General features: G+C 33.3%; 1 protein-coding gene across 1 annotated transcript; it reads right to left on the bottom strand.

Annotated features, from left to right (window-relative positions):
- Window positions 1-48: 48 nt before the first annotated feature.
- Window positions 49-16,290, bottom strand: LOC108969770. Its single transcript, XM_018934689.1, has 6 exons — window positions 15,888-16,290; window positions 6,843-7,220; window positions 2,387-2,666; window positions 2,157-2,303; window positions 1,936-2,085; window positions 49-354 (listed from the first exon to the last, which is right to left on the bottom strand). The coding sequence occupies exons 2-6, from the start codon at window positions 7,174-7,176 to the stop codon at window positions 216-218; spliced, it is 1,050 nt and encodes a 349-aa protein (XP_018790234.1). The 5' UTR covers window positions 7,177-7,220; window positions 15,888-16,290; the 3' UTR covers window positions 49-215.
- Window positions 16,291-16,642: the final 352 nt, after the last annotated feature.

Genomic DNA, 16,642 nt, shown 5'->3' with positions numbered 1-16,642 from the left:
GAGTTACATATAAATAAATATTTTATGGATATATTATAACAATAAATTATAAATTCGACTTAGATTGATGATGAGCAAATTGCTATAAATGACTTTTATTGAACATTACTGTAAATTATTCAATTTCCCGAAAACACAAAGGTTGCAAAAATTCTATTCACAGCTTTTTTCTATTTAAAAATATTGTGTTTAAGTTTTTTGTTTAGCAGTAGTTCTCACATGCTAAACAACTTTTTCTTTTTTTGATGGTTTTCTGTTTGCTTCGCTGTTGAGAATTTAAATAATTTATCAGGGAGTTCTTCCTTGATAACCTCATTTTCTTGTAATTCATCATGATCGTCCGTTTGTGATTCACTGTAAAGTAAAAAAGTAAACGATGCTTTCAGTTATTCATACAACTTTTTATTATTTAATTTCTATAGAATTATCAAATGAGAGTGTATAGTTTCATAAAACAAAAATCAAAGTAAGATTGTGGGCATTCAATTCGGAAAAATTTTCGAAAAAAGTTTTTAAAATCTCGTCTTAATATTAACAAATAAGGGAAATGATAACAGTTAACAAGATATTCAGCAAATTTTATAATTTCACTCTGCGTATTAAAGTAGAAAAAATAAATACGATCGTTCGTCTTAAAATTTTGGATCTCATCTTTAATAAATGCAACTTATATTTAATGGCAAATAAAACAATTAAATAATTCCATATCGAGTAGTTGTTATATTTTTTATTTCAAGATTAAGTACATACTTCTCTCAGATACGCAGTAAGGGGACCTAAAACTTTTGGGCCGAAAACACTATTACCCCCAACCATAACGGTTACAAGTTTTAACATATTATAAATAACTATTACGTTTTGAATCAATTTATATACTATAAATATGTATATAATAGAGGAAAACGAATACTTATTTATTTCCGCTTTTTACTCTGAAAAATAAGAAAATCCGTCTAAGTGTGAGTTTTAGCTTTCTACTTTTTCTTACTATCGAGATATCTCAAGTTGCAGCTTGCGCGGTCGGACAGAAAGACAGTCAACCGGACTTCAACTTTTCTCGTCACCCTGATCATTTATATAATATATATAATCCTGTATCTATCTCGCTTAGTTTTAAGTGAAACGTAACATCGGTAGATGAACAAAAGTATAATATTCTGTAGCAATTGGTTGCAAGAATATAAGAAATAATAAAATAAGATACCATTTTGTAGATGAGGAAAATTCACATTAGTTTTGCAATTTAGTTAAATGCTTTTTTTAATTGTGTTATAAAAATCATAAAAAATTTCTTTAAAATATCTTTTAAATGGTTAGATTCACGAAATAATACAATACAAAAACGTCCGAGAAGATCCCTTGTTTTCGATACAAATTTTATTCGGAGATGAGACCCATTTCTGTCTCAATGGGTATGACAAACAAAATTACCGCATTTGTGACGAAGAACCGCCTGAAGAGATTGAAGAGTTGCCAATTCATTCAAAAAAAAAACAACTGTTTTGTGTGGTGTGTGTCATCAGTCTTCAAAAATGATGCCGGTGAGAACGTAACCGTCAATGGCGACAGTTATCGTGCCATGATAAAAGACGTGTCATTCGCCAGTTATCAATCGAAATGCTCGTACCAATTATCGAAAATTCGACTCAACGGATGGACAATCTGAGACGTAGCCGCGGCCAACATTTGAAAGAGATAATCATCAAATAAATAAATTCCAAAAAATGTTCTTTCGAAAGATAATAAACATTCCCCATTAAATTTGAAGTTGCTGTGATTTTTCTTTAAAAATGTGTTATCACCAGTTTATATTTTTGGGTTTAAACAACCGTATATCTGATATAACGGATTTTTTCAAAGCTATTAAAAATGGTCTTCACCGCTAACTCCTTCGAGAAAGCAATTTTATGCATTTGCTAAATTCGCTACAATTACCTGTATTTATCCTTTTGCGTTTCTCTAAATATACTCTTTGGACACTCTTTATAATAGGGAAAACATTCACCGGGAGCTTTCCGACCCTCTCCAATCTCCTGGGCGCGCACATATTCCGGAATAAGTTCGGCAAATGGTGAATTAGATGCACTATTTAAAAATATTAATTAATTTGAAATTATTATTGTATTCATAATAAGGTGCTATTAAATTAAGCTTACGTTAAAAACAGTTTCGTTATTTCGCCGAGTACGCCTAAGTGTTGCAGATTCCGGGAATGAACTTCGCATATTGTACGTAGTAAACAGGCTTTTCCATTTATACCAAAAGTTCCAAGTAAATCCTCCACCACTCCATAAAGTATTACTCTAATTAAATCAAATTATTTATTTCGGCACATATTTACTAATGTTAATCGATATATGGAACTGTATGTTATTCTCTTATATACCTTTCGCCACCATGAAATGCATGTTTAAAATGTTCCGGTAGTCGCGGCAACTCTAATTTTTCTACATTTTCGGAATCCATTTTTATTTTAAAGACAGGAGTTTCCTTGTCTAAAGGCTTACTCTGTGCAGCCAAATCTCGTTTACTTTTATAATTGAGATAACGAGCCACATAGTCTCCAAGCACATGCCCTGTTGATCGACCAAACTGCCTTGTGAATACAGGTGGCAAATCACCCAAAGGATTTGATTCATCCGTTAAACCGAGTTTGTCAAAATCAACTGAAATTTCAAATATAAATACAATAATTTTTCATAAAATAAAAGTAAATGTGCATGTTAAAAAATTCCTCCCTTCTAGTAAAGAATACTAAGTTCATGCGGAAGCTCACATTTAATAATGTTTCATATTCAATATTAATAATTTCAATTAATTAAATATATCGCGAATCCCTGAAAAAAATCAGTAAAAACAAGCGATTAGGATGGTAAAACGTATTGAAATCCTACTAATGTCCTGTCTGTTCGTCTGTGCTAGCAATAACTTGAGATTAAGATAACTTAATGAAACTTGGTACACATATTTGTCAAAAATAGATAAAATCCCTTAGACGCCATATACATAATATACATTTTTCCCCACTCCTATTTTAATGCTACATATAATGCTTTTCGTTCTTTTAACAAGTTATATATATACGAGTATTATAATATATTGTTCAGTGTGTGAGTTATATAGTATATTGATAAAATCGCCGATATTTACAATTTGCAAAAGTATAAAATGTTCGAGTACACCTGAACTTATCCCTTTCTTATTTGTTATAATATTAAACTGGTATATTATATAATACATAGGTAGCCGCTGTTATGAATATTTGAAATTAGATAGCAGTTGTATGTTATAGAGCGATATTGTAACCCAATTAGTCCAATATTAAATTTTATTTATAAAACCATCAATTCAGCCTCTTTGCTTGAGTACGAGTATTTATTTTAAGTCTTAACCAACTTAATTACCAACACAATTATAACTTTAAACCGAATCATGGATAATATTTACACCTCGAAAATAGAGTTTTTTTCATGGACAATAAGTAGTAAAGTATATTTACAACTGTAAGTATTTATTTCGAGTTCTATAATTTATTTACAAAATGGCAATATTAGCAGACCCCTTGTCTCGCATTCCTGTACTAGTCAGAGCTTGTTATGGAAAATGTCCTCATTTTCATGCACTTACTTTCAAATATACATAAGTAAGCTGATATGTGACTCCGGATTTGCCATAAAGCCGGCAATTGAGATAGGCATAGAGTTTTATATATCAATATGATCACGCGACGAATTAAATTACGGATATTTGCCTGTCAGCCGTCTATCCGCGTCAGTAATAAAATTGAGATATTTGGATGAAATTTGTCACTTTGAGATTGGTATTGAAAATGGACAATATTAGATTATTTCCACGCGCTCAAAATCCCGCTTATTAATAAACTATGGATACAGAAACTAAGTACAGAGAATCTTATTAAGGAGGAGTATCTTACTATCTAGACATATCTCAATATCACATCTCTTACAAACCACTACAACTATATCAAAATCAAACAAACTTCATACTATTATGAATTGACTGGATCAAAGTAGGGGAAATACTTTCACGTGTTGGCAAAACTTTATTTTTTAGATGTTGCGAAATAATTCAACATTCATTGTTCGACGAAATCGTGAGTGGATTACAATCAAATATGTACGTTATCAACATATACAGGGTTTGTCCGGAAACTAATAGGACTGATTTTTTTCCACCGCGACTGTACTTCGGAGCGTGCGCGCACCGAGTGGATTCGGTAGAGGGCGTCCTTAGCTAACGAACTAGTGGCTGGTCAGATGTCTCCGAGCACCTGGAGAGTAAGGACAAAAATTTTCGCAAGACGTATTTCTGTGAGGGGTGCAAACCGAAAATTCAGCGTTGTTACAGCAGACGTAGGCGATTAAATTCTGTCTTAAACTCGGTGTATCTGCGACAGAGACGTCTGATATGATCAAGCAGGCTTACCACGATGTTGCTTTAGCAAGAAGTGGTGTGTTTCGGTGGCACCAGGCATTTTTGGAGAGCCGGGTAGAGGTCGCTGATGAAGAACTCAAACCGTCGCCGAAGTATTCGTTTAATTGCCCAGAGGTTAAATTTACCAAAATTTGTGGTTCATGACATTGTGACGGAGCCCTTGAACATGCGCAAGGTGTTCCCGAAGACGGTCACAAAAGTGGTCACTGACGACCAGAAATTGTGGCGATTGGATGTGCCCTTTTTTGTTTCCAATTCTGAAAATTCCTATGAAAGTCAAGCATTTTGAGACGGCAGAGGGGATCCAATCAGCATGCACCTCGGCTCTCAAGAGTATTCCGGACAATGCCTTCATCGCTGCATCGATACAGATAGAACCTATTTTGAAAGTTTTTAAGTTAACGATTGGTTCAATAAATGTTTTTAATTCGACTCATTCGCATTACTTTCCGGACAAATCCTCTATTATATGCCATAGACTAAACTAGTTAAGTACTAGTAGTTATGACTTTATTTTACTTCAGATCACAGAAACTTACATATATATATTATAATCATCCGTAAATGAGATATGTATATCTGTCATAAACTCAACCGAGAAGGCTTAATTTAATATATTGAGTTGATATGCCCATAAGGATGAGTTTTGAACCAGGTTCTGAACCAATTCCATTCATACTAATCGGTTTAAAGACAGGTGGGAAAAGTCAGACTTTTGGCGTTGCTCAAAACGTGAAACGTGAGGCAGGTTACCGTCAAGACGGTACTTGTTGGAAATGAAGATCGATGGCGTTAATTTCAGCAAACTCCGGGAAAAAATTCGCTCAACATCGTGTTATCACTATTAACAACGAGGATGGTAATGGCATTTCCTGACACATTTCGAAATAAAACAAGTAAGGAGGGCTAAGTTCGGGTGTCACCGAACATTTTATACTCTCGCATGATAAAGTGATAATCGAGATTTCAGGCGTGGTTGTGAACCGATTTCACCCATATTTGGTACATGTCATCAGGGTGTTAAGAAAATATTATAYACCGAATTTCATTGAAATCGGTCGAGTACTTCCTGAGATATGGTTTTTGGTCCATAAGTGGGCGACGCCACGCCCATTTTCAATAAAAAAAAAAACTGGATGCAGCTTCCTTCTGACATTTCTTCCGTAAAATTTAGTGTTTCTGTCGTTTTCTGTTAGTCGGTTAACGCACTTTTAGTGATTTTCAACATAACCTTTGTATAGGAGGTGGGCGTGGTTATTATCCGATTTCTTCCATTTTTGAACTGTATATGGACTGTCTCTTATACACATCTAGATGTGTATAAGAGACAGAGAAACGACTGTATACAATTTGGTTGACATAGCTATAGTAGTTTTCGAGATATGTACAAAAAAGTTAGTAGGGGGCGGGGCCACGCCCACTTTTCCAAAAAAATTACATCCCATACAAATGCCCCTCCCTAATACGATTATTTGTGCCAAATATCATTTTAATATCTTTATTTATGGCTTAGTTATGACACTTTATAGGTTTTCGGTTTCCGCCATTTTGTGGGCGTGGCAGTGGGACGATTTAGCCCATCTTCGAACTTAACCTTCTTATGGAGCCAAGAAATACGTGTACCAAGTTTCATCATGATATCTCAACTTTTACTCAAGTTACAGCTTGCACGGACAAACAGACATCCGGATTTCAACTCTACTCGTCCCCCTGATCACTTTGGTATATATAACCCTATATCTGACTCTTTTAGTTTTAGGACTTACAAACAACCGTTATGTGAACAAAACTATAATACTCTCTTTAGCAACTTTGTTGCGAGAGTATAAAAAGGCCCGATGATGCCGCCTGTGATATGGCGTACTGAACGGTCAATTGTAGGGGACGCTGAACCACACGAGGAATAGCGACAATTTTGTTTGCTGACGACAGACACTATATATTGAAAGATTAAATTCGAATGCATGCAAATTTTTGGACATCATTCAGAAATTTTTGGCCTTATATTTAGGCTGTTTTAAATTCAATAAAATAGTTTTTTTTTGGCTTAATATCTTCCAAAACTATTTAAAAAGATATTTGTGTTTGTAATAGATCAGCACCTCGACCACGCGTCAGTCGATAATCGAAAATTTGAAATCCGTTTTTTGGAAATCATCTTTTTGCAATTCAACTTCTACTTCAAAACATATACAAAATTATTAATTTTTAATTTTTCAGTAGCTTTCTGAGGCTCCTATACTTGTAGAACACAAATGTATACACATTAACAATATATTTTTATTCAATGAACTGTAACAGCTGCAGTACGGATTACTCTGCCATATTTCAAAAAGTTGATTTTTAACAATAAATTAACCGACCATTTTAAATTTGAAAATACTCACTTGTCAATGGGAAGCTAATGGATACATTGGAAAAGAATCCCTCTGGAGGATGTCGGACTAATGGCATTGAAATTGTCGGCGTAATTGTAAGTGCAGTGCCTGGCGGCAAAGCAAGTCGACCATCCTCTGTTATCCACACCAAACGTTTTCTTCTTGAATGAGTTTGTTTTGAATGGTCGGCGACAAACCCATCGCTTTCAATTTTGGCTGTGAACTCGTTCTCTCTACTATCTCTACTACTATGCAATATTGCCGTTGCGGTACTTGTAGCTTCAACAGCAATTATTATTATTAATGCTATCAGAAACACATACGTATAAGTAAGTTGTTCCATACTTCGGGTAGTATGGTGAAGTTCGCACGTTTCTGTATATTTGCCTGAAATCAAAATATAAAAAAATTAATTATTATTAAACCTTGATACACACGCAACATGTTACTCATAGTATATTTTTGTTCACCGGTTCACGATTTTTTAGAGCATCCGAAGCTAATCAAGATAAAAATATAGTTATGTTGGTATGTAAGTATATCAAAATAATTAGAATAAACAAAAGGTATCTGTCTGTCTATCTGCCCATCCGTCTGTCAGAGCAAGCGATGTATACTCCAAATCTCTCTCTCTATCCGTCTACCAAACAGAGCCATCATATTCTAAACGGAAGCACTAGGCACAGAGAACATGTGGGGTGTTCTATTGATACAGAAAGCAACCATATACTCGGATAGCTAAGCGGCCTTGCTGGCCTTGTCGACGCCAAAGACTAACTCCAGCGTAGTCAACCTGGCAGGTTAGCTGCAAGTGTAAATAAATTGGGTTCCCGGTCACAGGAACAAGCAGACGAATAGGCCATACTAGGAGCCTCTTTAGACGAATCAGAGGTGGAAATAACACAATGCCACCTGGGAACGACCAAGAGCTACTACACGCATTTCGAGCAAATAGTTCACAAAAGTTGGAAATCAATAACCAACTGCTAGCCATCAAAGCGAATAATGATCAAGTACGGTGAGACTATAAGTAAGGGCTTTCTAAATATAAAAGGCGCTTTGGAGGACATGCGTTAAAAATGTATAAACAATAAATAAGAAAAGAATAAGGAAATAGTCTATCACAAACCCGGCACAGAATATTTTGGGCTTAGCTTTAGAAGCTCCCAATTGCCGAAAATGCTAATATTCGTACCTATAGCTGACTTTATATAAAAAAATCACATAATATTTCCTTAGTGTAGGTGTTAAATTTATGTAGCACTCCTGTCAGCACTTCACAACTTGTTCAAGTATATAATAATGCGACTGATGTGCAAAGAGGTATGTGGGGTATTTGACTATAAGTACACTTACAGCTCTTTTTTGTAATTTTAGTAAACGGTAATGGTTTGATCCCTACACCCCTTGACAACAACATAAAAAATTTTACGTGTTATGAATTTTTTACTATCGTTTTCGGGTTTAGCAAAATTTGAAGGAACAGCCTCTAACATCATAGTCACAAAATGTCTATAAACTAGTGTAATCAGTTGGTCAAATACTTATAAATGTGAAAAGAATAAATGTAAATATTATAATTCATTTTCTAATCTGATTTTATACTCTGTTTTATGGCTAAAGAATTTTATGTTAGTGACATATAGTAAAAATTATGTAGGTAACTACATATTGTTAATATTACAGAGGTTAAATAAAACGCTACACAACTCCGGTATAACTTGGTGTAAATATAATTTATATATTTTGTCATACCCATTTTGGACGCATGTTCTCCAAATGGTCAATGCCCTGTTCAAGGACGTAGCCAGGTAGGTGCAGGAGTGGGCAACTGCCCCCCTCCAACCAGCAATGCAGAGCAAGTAACGAATGAACTCCTTGCACCAGCGCGAAGAGTTTCAACTAAGCTAGATATAGAACTATCTTTACCGCGTTTAGCTGTAAAACAAAAACATAGAAGCAATCCTCCATCAAACAACGAAGATGGGAAGGCTACGCTGTATTGTGACTCCATATCTTGACTTCTTAACAGCTTCGTTTAAAATAAGATTTGCCGTGAAAAAACTCCAGCATTTGCGCTATCTCGGTTGCATCCATTGTATATGGTCAAAAGTTCAATTGAAGACGTTTTCGAAAACTCGAAACTATTCTAAAAGCATTACGATTTAGATGTCAGCAATGAATTGAAACTTTGGTACAATTTATGGAAAAATAAAAATTTATCAGAAATGGAATTAAGAGAAATTGAAGTTGTTGAATTGATCAAACAGGCAGATGAATTTTACCCTTCAATTCGAAAAGCTTTCAAAATATTATGTACATTACCATGCACTACAGCAACGGTGGAGCGTTCATTTAGTACGCTAAGGAGAGTTAAAACTTGACTTTGGAGCACGATGGGAGAAGAGAGACTATCTGGTTTATGTCTGATGAGTGTGCATCGCACATTTGTGAAAGAACATCAACAGCTCATTGAAGAAAAAATCATCAATAAATTTTCAGAAAATCCTAGACGTCTACTACTTGCATAAAAATTTGCAAGTTAAAAAAAAAATTGAAATTAATAGCTTCGCAGGCATTCTTTATGCCCAGTACTTTCGCTTGGAAGCTGCCACCTGAGTTCGGTAGTTGGATAGAGAGAGAAATGTCCAAATCATCGGAATGTACTCCCGTGCCGACTCCACAGTCCATTTTGGACCCGTATAGTATCTTCTATTGAAATTCTGCGTAACTCCTGCACATGCTGCTTTTTGTATTGTAATGTCGTCGTATATCTCATACAGCTCAGCGATATTCGTGGTGGGACCATAAATCTTCCGCAAACCTTTCTCTCGAAAACTCATAACGTCGATTCATGTTGTTGTTGTTGTTGTAACGGCAGATTCATCGATTCATCAGATGATATCGTTGTCATCGTCCATGCCTCTGCACCTTATAGAAGGACGGGTATAATGAAAGACTTAACGACCAATAGAGTTTGAGTTTTCTCCGTCAAGAGAGGACTTTACTTCTAACTTGCCTACTCAGTCCGAAGTAGCACCCGTTGGCAAGACTTATTCTGCGTTGGATTACGACGCTGACATTATTGTTAGTGTTGGTACTGGTTCCAAGATAGACGAAATTATCTACGACTTCAAAGTTATGACTGTCAACAGTCGCGAGTGCGATGACTTTTTGTTTGATAACTGGTTTTGAGTTTAAATGTCTTGTTTTACCGATGTCCATAACGGCTAAAAGAAAACATCGGGGATATTTTAATATATTATTATTATCGATTTAGCCATGTCTGACATTCTATCCTTCTATATATGAGGTCGGTTTTAAATATATCGTAAAGTGAATTTTCAAATTTCACGGTGCGAAACAATTTGGATAGAAAGAACTAGTAAAACGTTTTCCGTTGACCGGTTCCATTTTCAAATTTAGTTAAACATACATAGAGACATTTGCTATAAGAAATTCACCTGGGATGGATACTATTGGTTGACGATTTTTTCTTTTTTTTTTTTTTTTTTGATAATAAAATACCATTTAATTAGGTTAATTTGCGTAAAATTGCCTTGTAATTGACATTTGCCTTATCGCTAAAATCACGATCTCAATTAAAGTTATTGCCGAAACAATAGTAAAATGACTCAAAGACGACTATGATGCAATATCACCAGAAAGTTTGATATTTCGATTATCTATAGTTTACATACTCAATTGAACACAACTTATGCACATTGTATCAATGGACATACTACATAAGTACATTATATTGTTATGAAGCATGATTCCACAGCGCTTTCGGGTATGTTATGCATAACGTAATGCATTTAAAGTAAGTAAATACACCTAACTGTCAATATTACTAACGGTTTAAACCTGATCGACGTCAAGTTTCTGCAATGCAGTATAACATTTCCTAACATTTAAAAATATTTCCCAATAAAAAAGTTTGCAAATTTTCGCTTTTGAAGACATTTAAAATTGGTGTCCTAAAAATTTGGCATCTAAGTGTGACAATATGCGTATGAACATTTTTTGGTTTTTGATTTGATTTTTTTACTTCCGTATTTTTACTTTCTACATTTTACTCGTCACCGTTTCACTGATTGTTAATTATGCACGTCATGTTCTTCAATTACAAATGCGAATTAAGTAACAAAACGTGCAAGTGTGTAATGTTCAAAGTGAGAGCCAAATTAAGTGACCACCTTCAATATAACAAGAATTCCAACCGTTTAATGTAATGTGAGCGTAACGTTCAGTATACATATACGTATATGTATGTAAGCATACATATATAAGTGTTATGCGTTTCATATGTACATACAGTCTTTTTTTATCTCACCAGATTTATAAGCATATATTTACATGCACGCACACTTAAGTTTGAGAATCTTTATATTAGATATATTTGGGGTTAACGGAAGTATTGACCTAATTTTAACCACTTTAGACACATGAGCACTACTACTTTATCTCTGCATTTTTAAAATATATCTTATGTTTGGTGTTCAAATATTCGCTCATTCGGCCTTGAAAAGGTGCAGGGGACTAGAGTTAGTATTGACCCGATTTTATTCATTTTTGGTACAATGACATATTATTGTCAAATAAAAGATATCATACTCGCATTGTCTGATGTATGTGATACAAAGTCAACTGGCCTAGCTTCACGCATTGTAGACTAAGGAGCACTTTATTATATATGCATATATAGGTATGCCTGATAATCTGTAAAGTGAAAAGTCAAAGTAAATTTTATTTATACATTAGGTCGATTTCTCTCATTTTGACTAAATGATAACTACATATATTTTATAGGTCACCCTTCTCGTAAACTTGAATACTTAGTACATATGTATATTTAAAAATATGTATAATTTTATATATCTCTATTAGTTTCAGGCCTTATAAACAATATACATAATATAAGTAGCGACTTTTTTACTAAGATGATGTCTTCTTATGAATTTCGTATACGAGAAATATTCATATATATGTCCTTTATCCTTTCTATTAATGATTTATATGATTTTAATTTCATTTATAATCGAGTATTGCTGATCTATTAACACTCAATATCAACATCAAAGAGAAATCGGCTCACTCTACTAGAATTATATTTGTCCGTACAATGGTTACCGTTAAAAGCTATAACTATTAACCGTTCACTGAACTTCTGTTCTTTTTTCACCAAATAAGGGAGTTTTTGGATTTTTACATCATACGTTGAGTACTGTCTCTTATACACATCTAGATGTGTATAAATCGGTTGTATAGAACTTGAGATAATGCCGGTACCGTGTGAAAAAAAGTAGTTTCGAGAAAAACGCGTTTAAAAAAGTGAGTTAAATTTCAGGCAGTCTAAGGCATTTATTAGTGCGCTAGGTACTGCGTCACTAAAGTAACTGTAGCTCTTAAAATAATTTTAATTTTTAAAAATGCTTTGGAGGATATGTTCTCAAGGGTCTAAACTTTAAATATAATATGTATATGAAAACAAAAATCGAATTTTTTAAAAATTCTAGAGTAGAATACCCCCTTAACCGAAATTAATGAAATAAGTCACTAAACTATTAAGTATTGTATTACCGCAAGTAAGGATCAAAGTTGATCGATTATTTCAGAAAACAAGAAAATAGCAATCGATCGAATAATAAAAAATAATTGTCGAAAATTTATAACAAGTATAAGGCCATTTGACCCACATGTATATTTGGACATTTAAGCGTCCATCAAAACTTTGCCACTGTCTCGTCTCTCTCACACGACCCAATTGTAAGAGTACACACTGCTCTACTTTATGAAATTCTACATTTCCACAGTAAAAGTCAGATATCGTATTCGACTGTCATTAGACACTATCCATCTGAAGTAAATAAAGCAAAAAGCCTCCTTATAGAAATCACTTTGAAATGCTGAAATGCTTACATGTTTGTATGACACAAAAATTTGCACCCCACCAATTAAAGATCGATTGAGCTAAATCGCCTTAAGAGACATGCGTAGTGCGGGTAGACAGACAATTTCGTATGACTACGTACACATATACATATGTATATTTATGTATGTATGTTCATATGAACAAAAATCAAAGGTATCATGACACACATAGATGAATACACATTAGTGTGCGTCTAATGTGAGTAGTATAAGAGTATACCATATGTAAAATGCTAACATAAAACCAATAGTCAACAGCACCTGCACTGTCGGCATGTAACCAGAATCCAATCAAGCAAATGCGGAAAACGAAAGCCGTTGGCTGTGATGTGAGAAAAAGCAAAAAGAATCCAGCCAGATTTGGAAGTCGTCCTCGTAAACGAGTCATCAAACTCGCTTACAATGACAAAAAATAGTTGAATCAAGTTGTGCTCTTGCACGCATACTTTTGTTATTTTCACTCCAAAAGGTTTCTAGATTCAATCAGAATGGCAAAGAAAGAAAGGGGGCTTCAATAAGGGCGGGTAGATGTTAACCAGGAAAAAGCAAAAATTTCACAACTTTTCACATTTTGAATCAGTATTTTTATAAAAAAGCTTTCATTACCTATATATTATCTGAAAATATATCCACTTATGGACCAGTGTCTTGCGTAGTTTTGTTTACACTTTTATACTTTGTGATGAGAAAGTTTTACAAAGTGTAAGCTTAAAAGGATTTATAAAAACTTAAATATATCAGATATGAAACATAGATAAGAAAATATTTTTCTTATTGTTTTTATCGTTACTACTTGTTTAGTGACAAATAACCGTTTTTATTAAAAAATTCAGCATCTAACACTGTTTAGTGCAGTTGTCTTCGATACGCCATTTCAACAATAACCTTAATTCAATACAAGAGATTAAGAGAATACCTAATACGCATTTAAGAGCATGTCAAATTAATTTTAACAATAAAAATACAAATATTTTGCTTATAGATCTTGAAATCTTCAGTTTAATTTATTGCTTATTCGATTTTCTGAAACAACCAGAAAATTTGAAGTATGAATGGTTATGGTATTAATGGTAATTATGTTCAAATCACTATGTCTCTACAGTATTTTAATATCTCACCGCTCTAATTGGCTAACCCTTTGCCACAGGCAGTTAGATATCATATACTCACACTATATGTATTTGCTTAACTGATGTATGTAAATATTATCATATATATTACGGATAGCCTGATTAAAGGGTTTTATGCTTATCAAAACCTGGTACATATGTACATATTGTGTATTAAAACAGTTTTAAATATAGTATATAATTTATTACATTATTTTATTGCAACCAAAAATAAACTGTACATATGTACAAGCTTGTATTTTTACATTCTCATGTGATCATTAGTTGATTTTGAACTTACATCAAAAATTTCACTCTATAATGCAATGTGATATATACTTGCAAAACTGGTCATGGAATAACTAAATATGTATATGACACAATAAAAACTACTAATTTGACCTTTTAGACAGCTCAAATATTTATTTTTATTTATTCAAATAACCGACATTCCCTTACATTTTCTTGCGACAAAGGTTGCATTACAGCGTAGTGCATGTATGTGCAAGCGGGGTCATGCATTTAGGTTTAATTGAATCTTGGTTGTGGTAGACTAACATATCCTATATTCAAAAAAGCAGCAACTTAACACTTCGTACCAAATTTTACATGACGCAACTTTCTATAAAGATTCTAAGTATAGAAGACGTTGTGTACATCTATTTATTTGGATACTTAGTGGTTAAAGGAAATACCATACATACATATATGTACATATGTACATATTTATGGTATATATGAATTGATTTAAGAAGAAAGATTTACATTTCTAAAATTGTAAGCAATGGAAAATTTTTTTTCTCTTTATTGAGTTTATGTTTGCGTACAAAAACGATGGTGCCTATTGCATTTTGCATTGCCAAATAAAAGTTAAAGTTATAGAATTAAAAACTAATAATAATAAATAAATAAATGTTCGTGTATTAGTGTAAAATGCATTATAAATAGGAGAAACATGCCTTTTAAAAAGTATAATTTATGAACATTAAATGCAAATATCTCAAAAACCTCTTCTATCCGTACATATTTTAACCCCGAAATCGGGGGATGCTATTCTAAATACCAGACCATTAATTCCTTTATATATAGTTTTGAAATTGTAACCGGTCGGAATACGGAGCTCTCCCATCATTAGCATACATTTTTTTTAAGAAGTTAATATACACCTTATCGTAAGCGTATTAGGAGAATTTATATTTATTAATGCTTCACTTTGCTGTTATAAATGGGTGATACAGCACAACAAAATATATAACATAGAAAGGCATACCAAATCTATATTTCATATATTCCGACTTTTTTATACACTTTGTTATAAACATACTAGCTCCTATGGTGTTATCTAAGCGAGGCGTAATCAAAATAAGCTGAGAAACATTTCTCAATCCATTCTCTAAGATATACTTTTTAATAAAATATGGGAAAATAATTGTATGAAACAAACTACACTTTGTAAAGACAGCGTATAGAAAATTAAAGTACATATATTTACTTAATCACTTTATTTTTAATTTATTATGAACAAAAACAGAATTTTAGTTTGATTTTGCTTAAAATATTGTTGTTGATCATAATTTGCTTTTCAAAATTTCACATTGCATTATAAAGCGTTATGTATTACTGATAAAAATTACCGAATTTCAGAAAATATTTTCCGTTCAATTAGCAATCATCTCATTTGAACACTTTATTAACTTTCCATCGAGTTAATCGAATACGTCACAGCATATTGTATAAACTAAATTTAATTTCACTATTTTCATTAACCATATTCACAAACAGACATTGTATGAATCACAATACACAAAGATCGATCGAATTACTCACATTACTTATCACACTTTGCCGCGTAAAACTTGATAAGCCCAAAAAGCGTATAAAGATGTGATCAGAAAGCCTTAAGAACAATAAACTTGTTGAGCCGCTATACACTTCTGCTGACATACATACACACATATATGGTATTTGTTCAAATCCTTGACAAATACATACAAACAAAGTTATGTTTTACCTTCACACAGTTAAAGAGTTTTCCCAGCAAATGCAATAAGAGCGTTGATATCACGTCCTGTTCCTTCGAAATTTTCTTATTTTAAAATGCAGAATTCTTTGATTTACACTTAAGAAACTGCATTGGATAACGGAAAACTATTTTACTCTTATATATGTTATAACACATATACTATATATCTTGTTGAACAAGAAATCGTATTTTTCTATATTACTTTATTATTTAAGTATATTTGTAATAAATATGAAGCATTTATTAATCCTTTGTTCATACGCAATAAGCGTGAAAATGAAACGGTGTCTAAAACCGCGAAAAATCAGCTCAACGGCAACAATAGCAGAAGACTCCGTGTATCAGAGCAACCGCGTGCGCAAGTGGATTGAATTTAACTAAACCAAATTTACAAATTGACCATCGTCTTTTCACTCGTAACTCCGGAGTGCACCGTCGATTTGTTGCAAAGACTGTTGATATATACTATACATATGCCCGTCTCTGTGTGCAAATACGAGTATTCACATCTATGGATAAACGTGCCCAAAAGAATGTTCGATAAATGCAGTCTTGGATGTGTGTGCAATTTATATGCACAATATAGTTTCAAAATATATATATATGTAAGAATGTGTATAGCTGTTGATGCGGCTGTCAAAGAGCTTTTTCTGCTCAGTTTTAACTCTCTGCTACACCTAACACTACTCCAACTTAAGCTGTACAGAGGTACCTGAGCTCTAAGGTCAAACTTTTTGAATCTA

Source organism: Bactrocera latifrons, unplaced genomic scaffold, assembly GCF_001853355.1.
Source record: "Bactrocera latifrons isolate USDA-ARS-PBARC rearing strain unplaced genomic scaffold, ASM185335v1 scaffold_265, whole genome shotgun sequence".
Classification (NCBI taxonomy): domain Eukaryota; kingdom Metazoa; phylum Arthropoda; class Insecta; order Diptera; family Tephritidae; genus Bactrocera; species Bactrocera latifrons.
The sequence above is the reverse complement of the archived record's forward strand: the minus strand, read 5'-3'. Positions and strand labels throughout refer to the sequence as shown.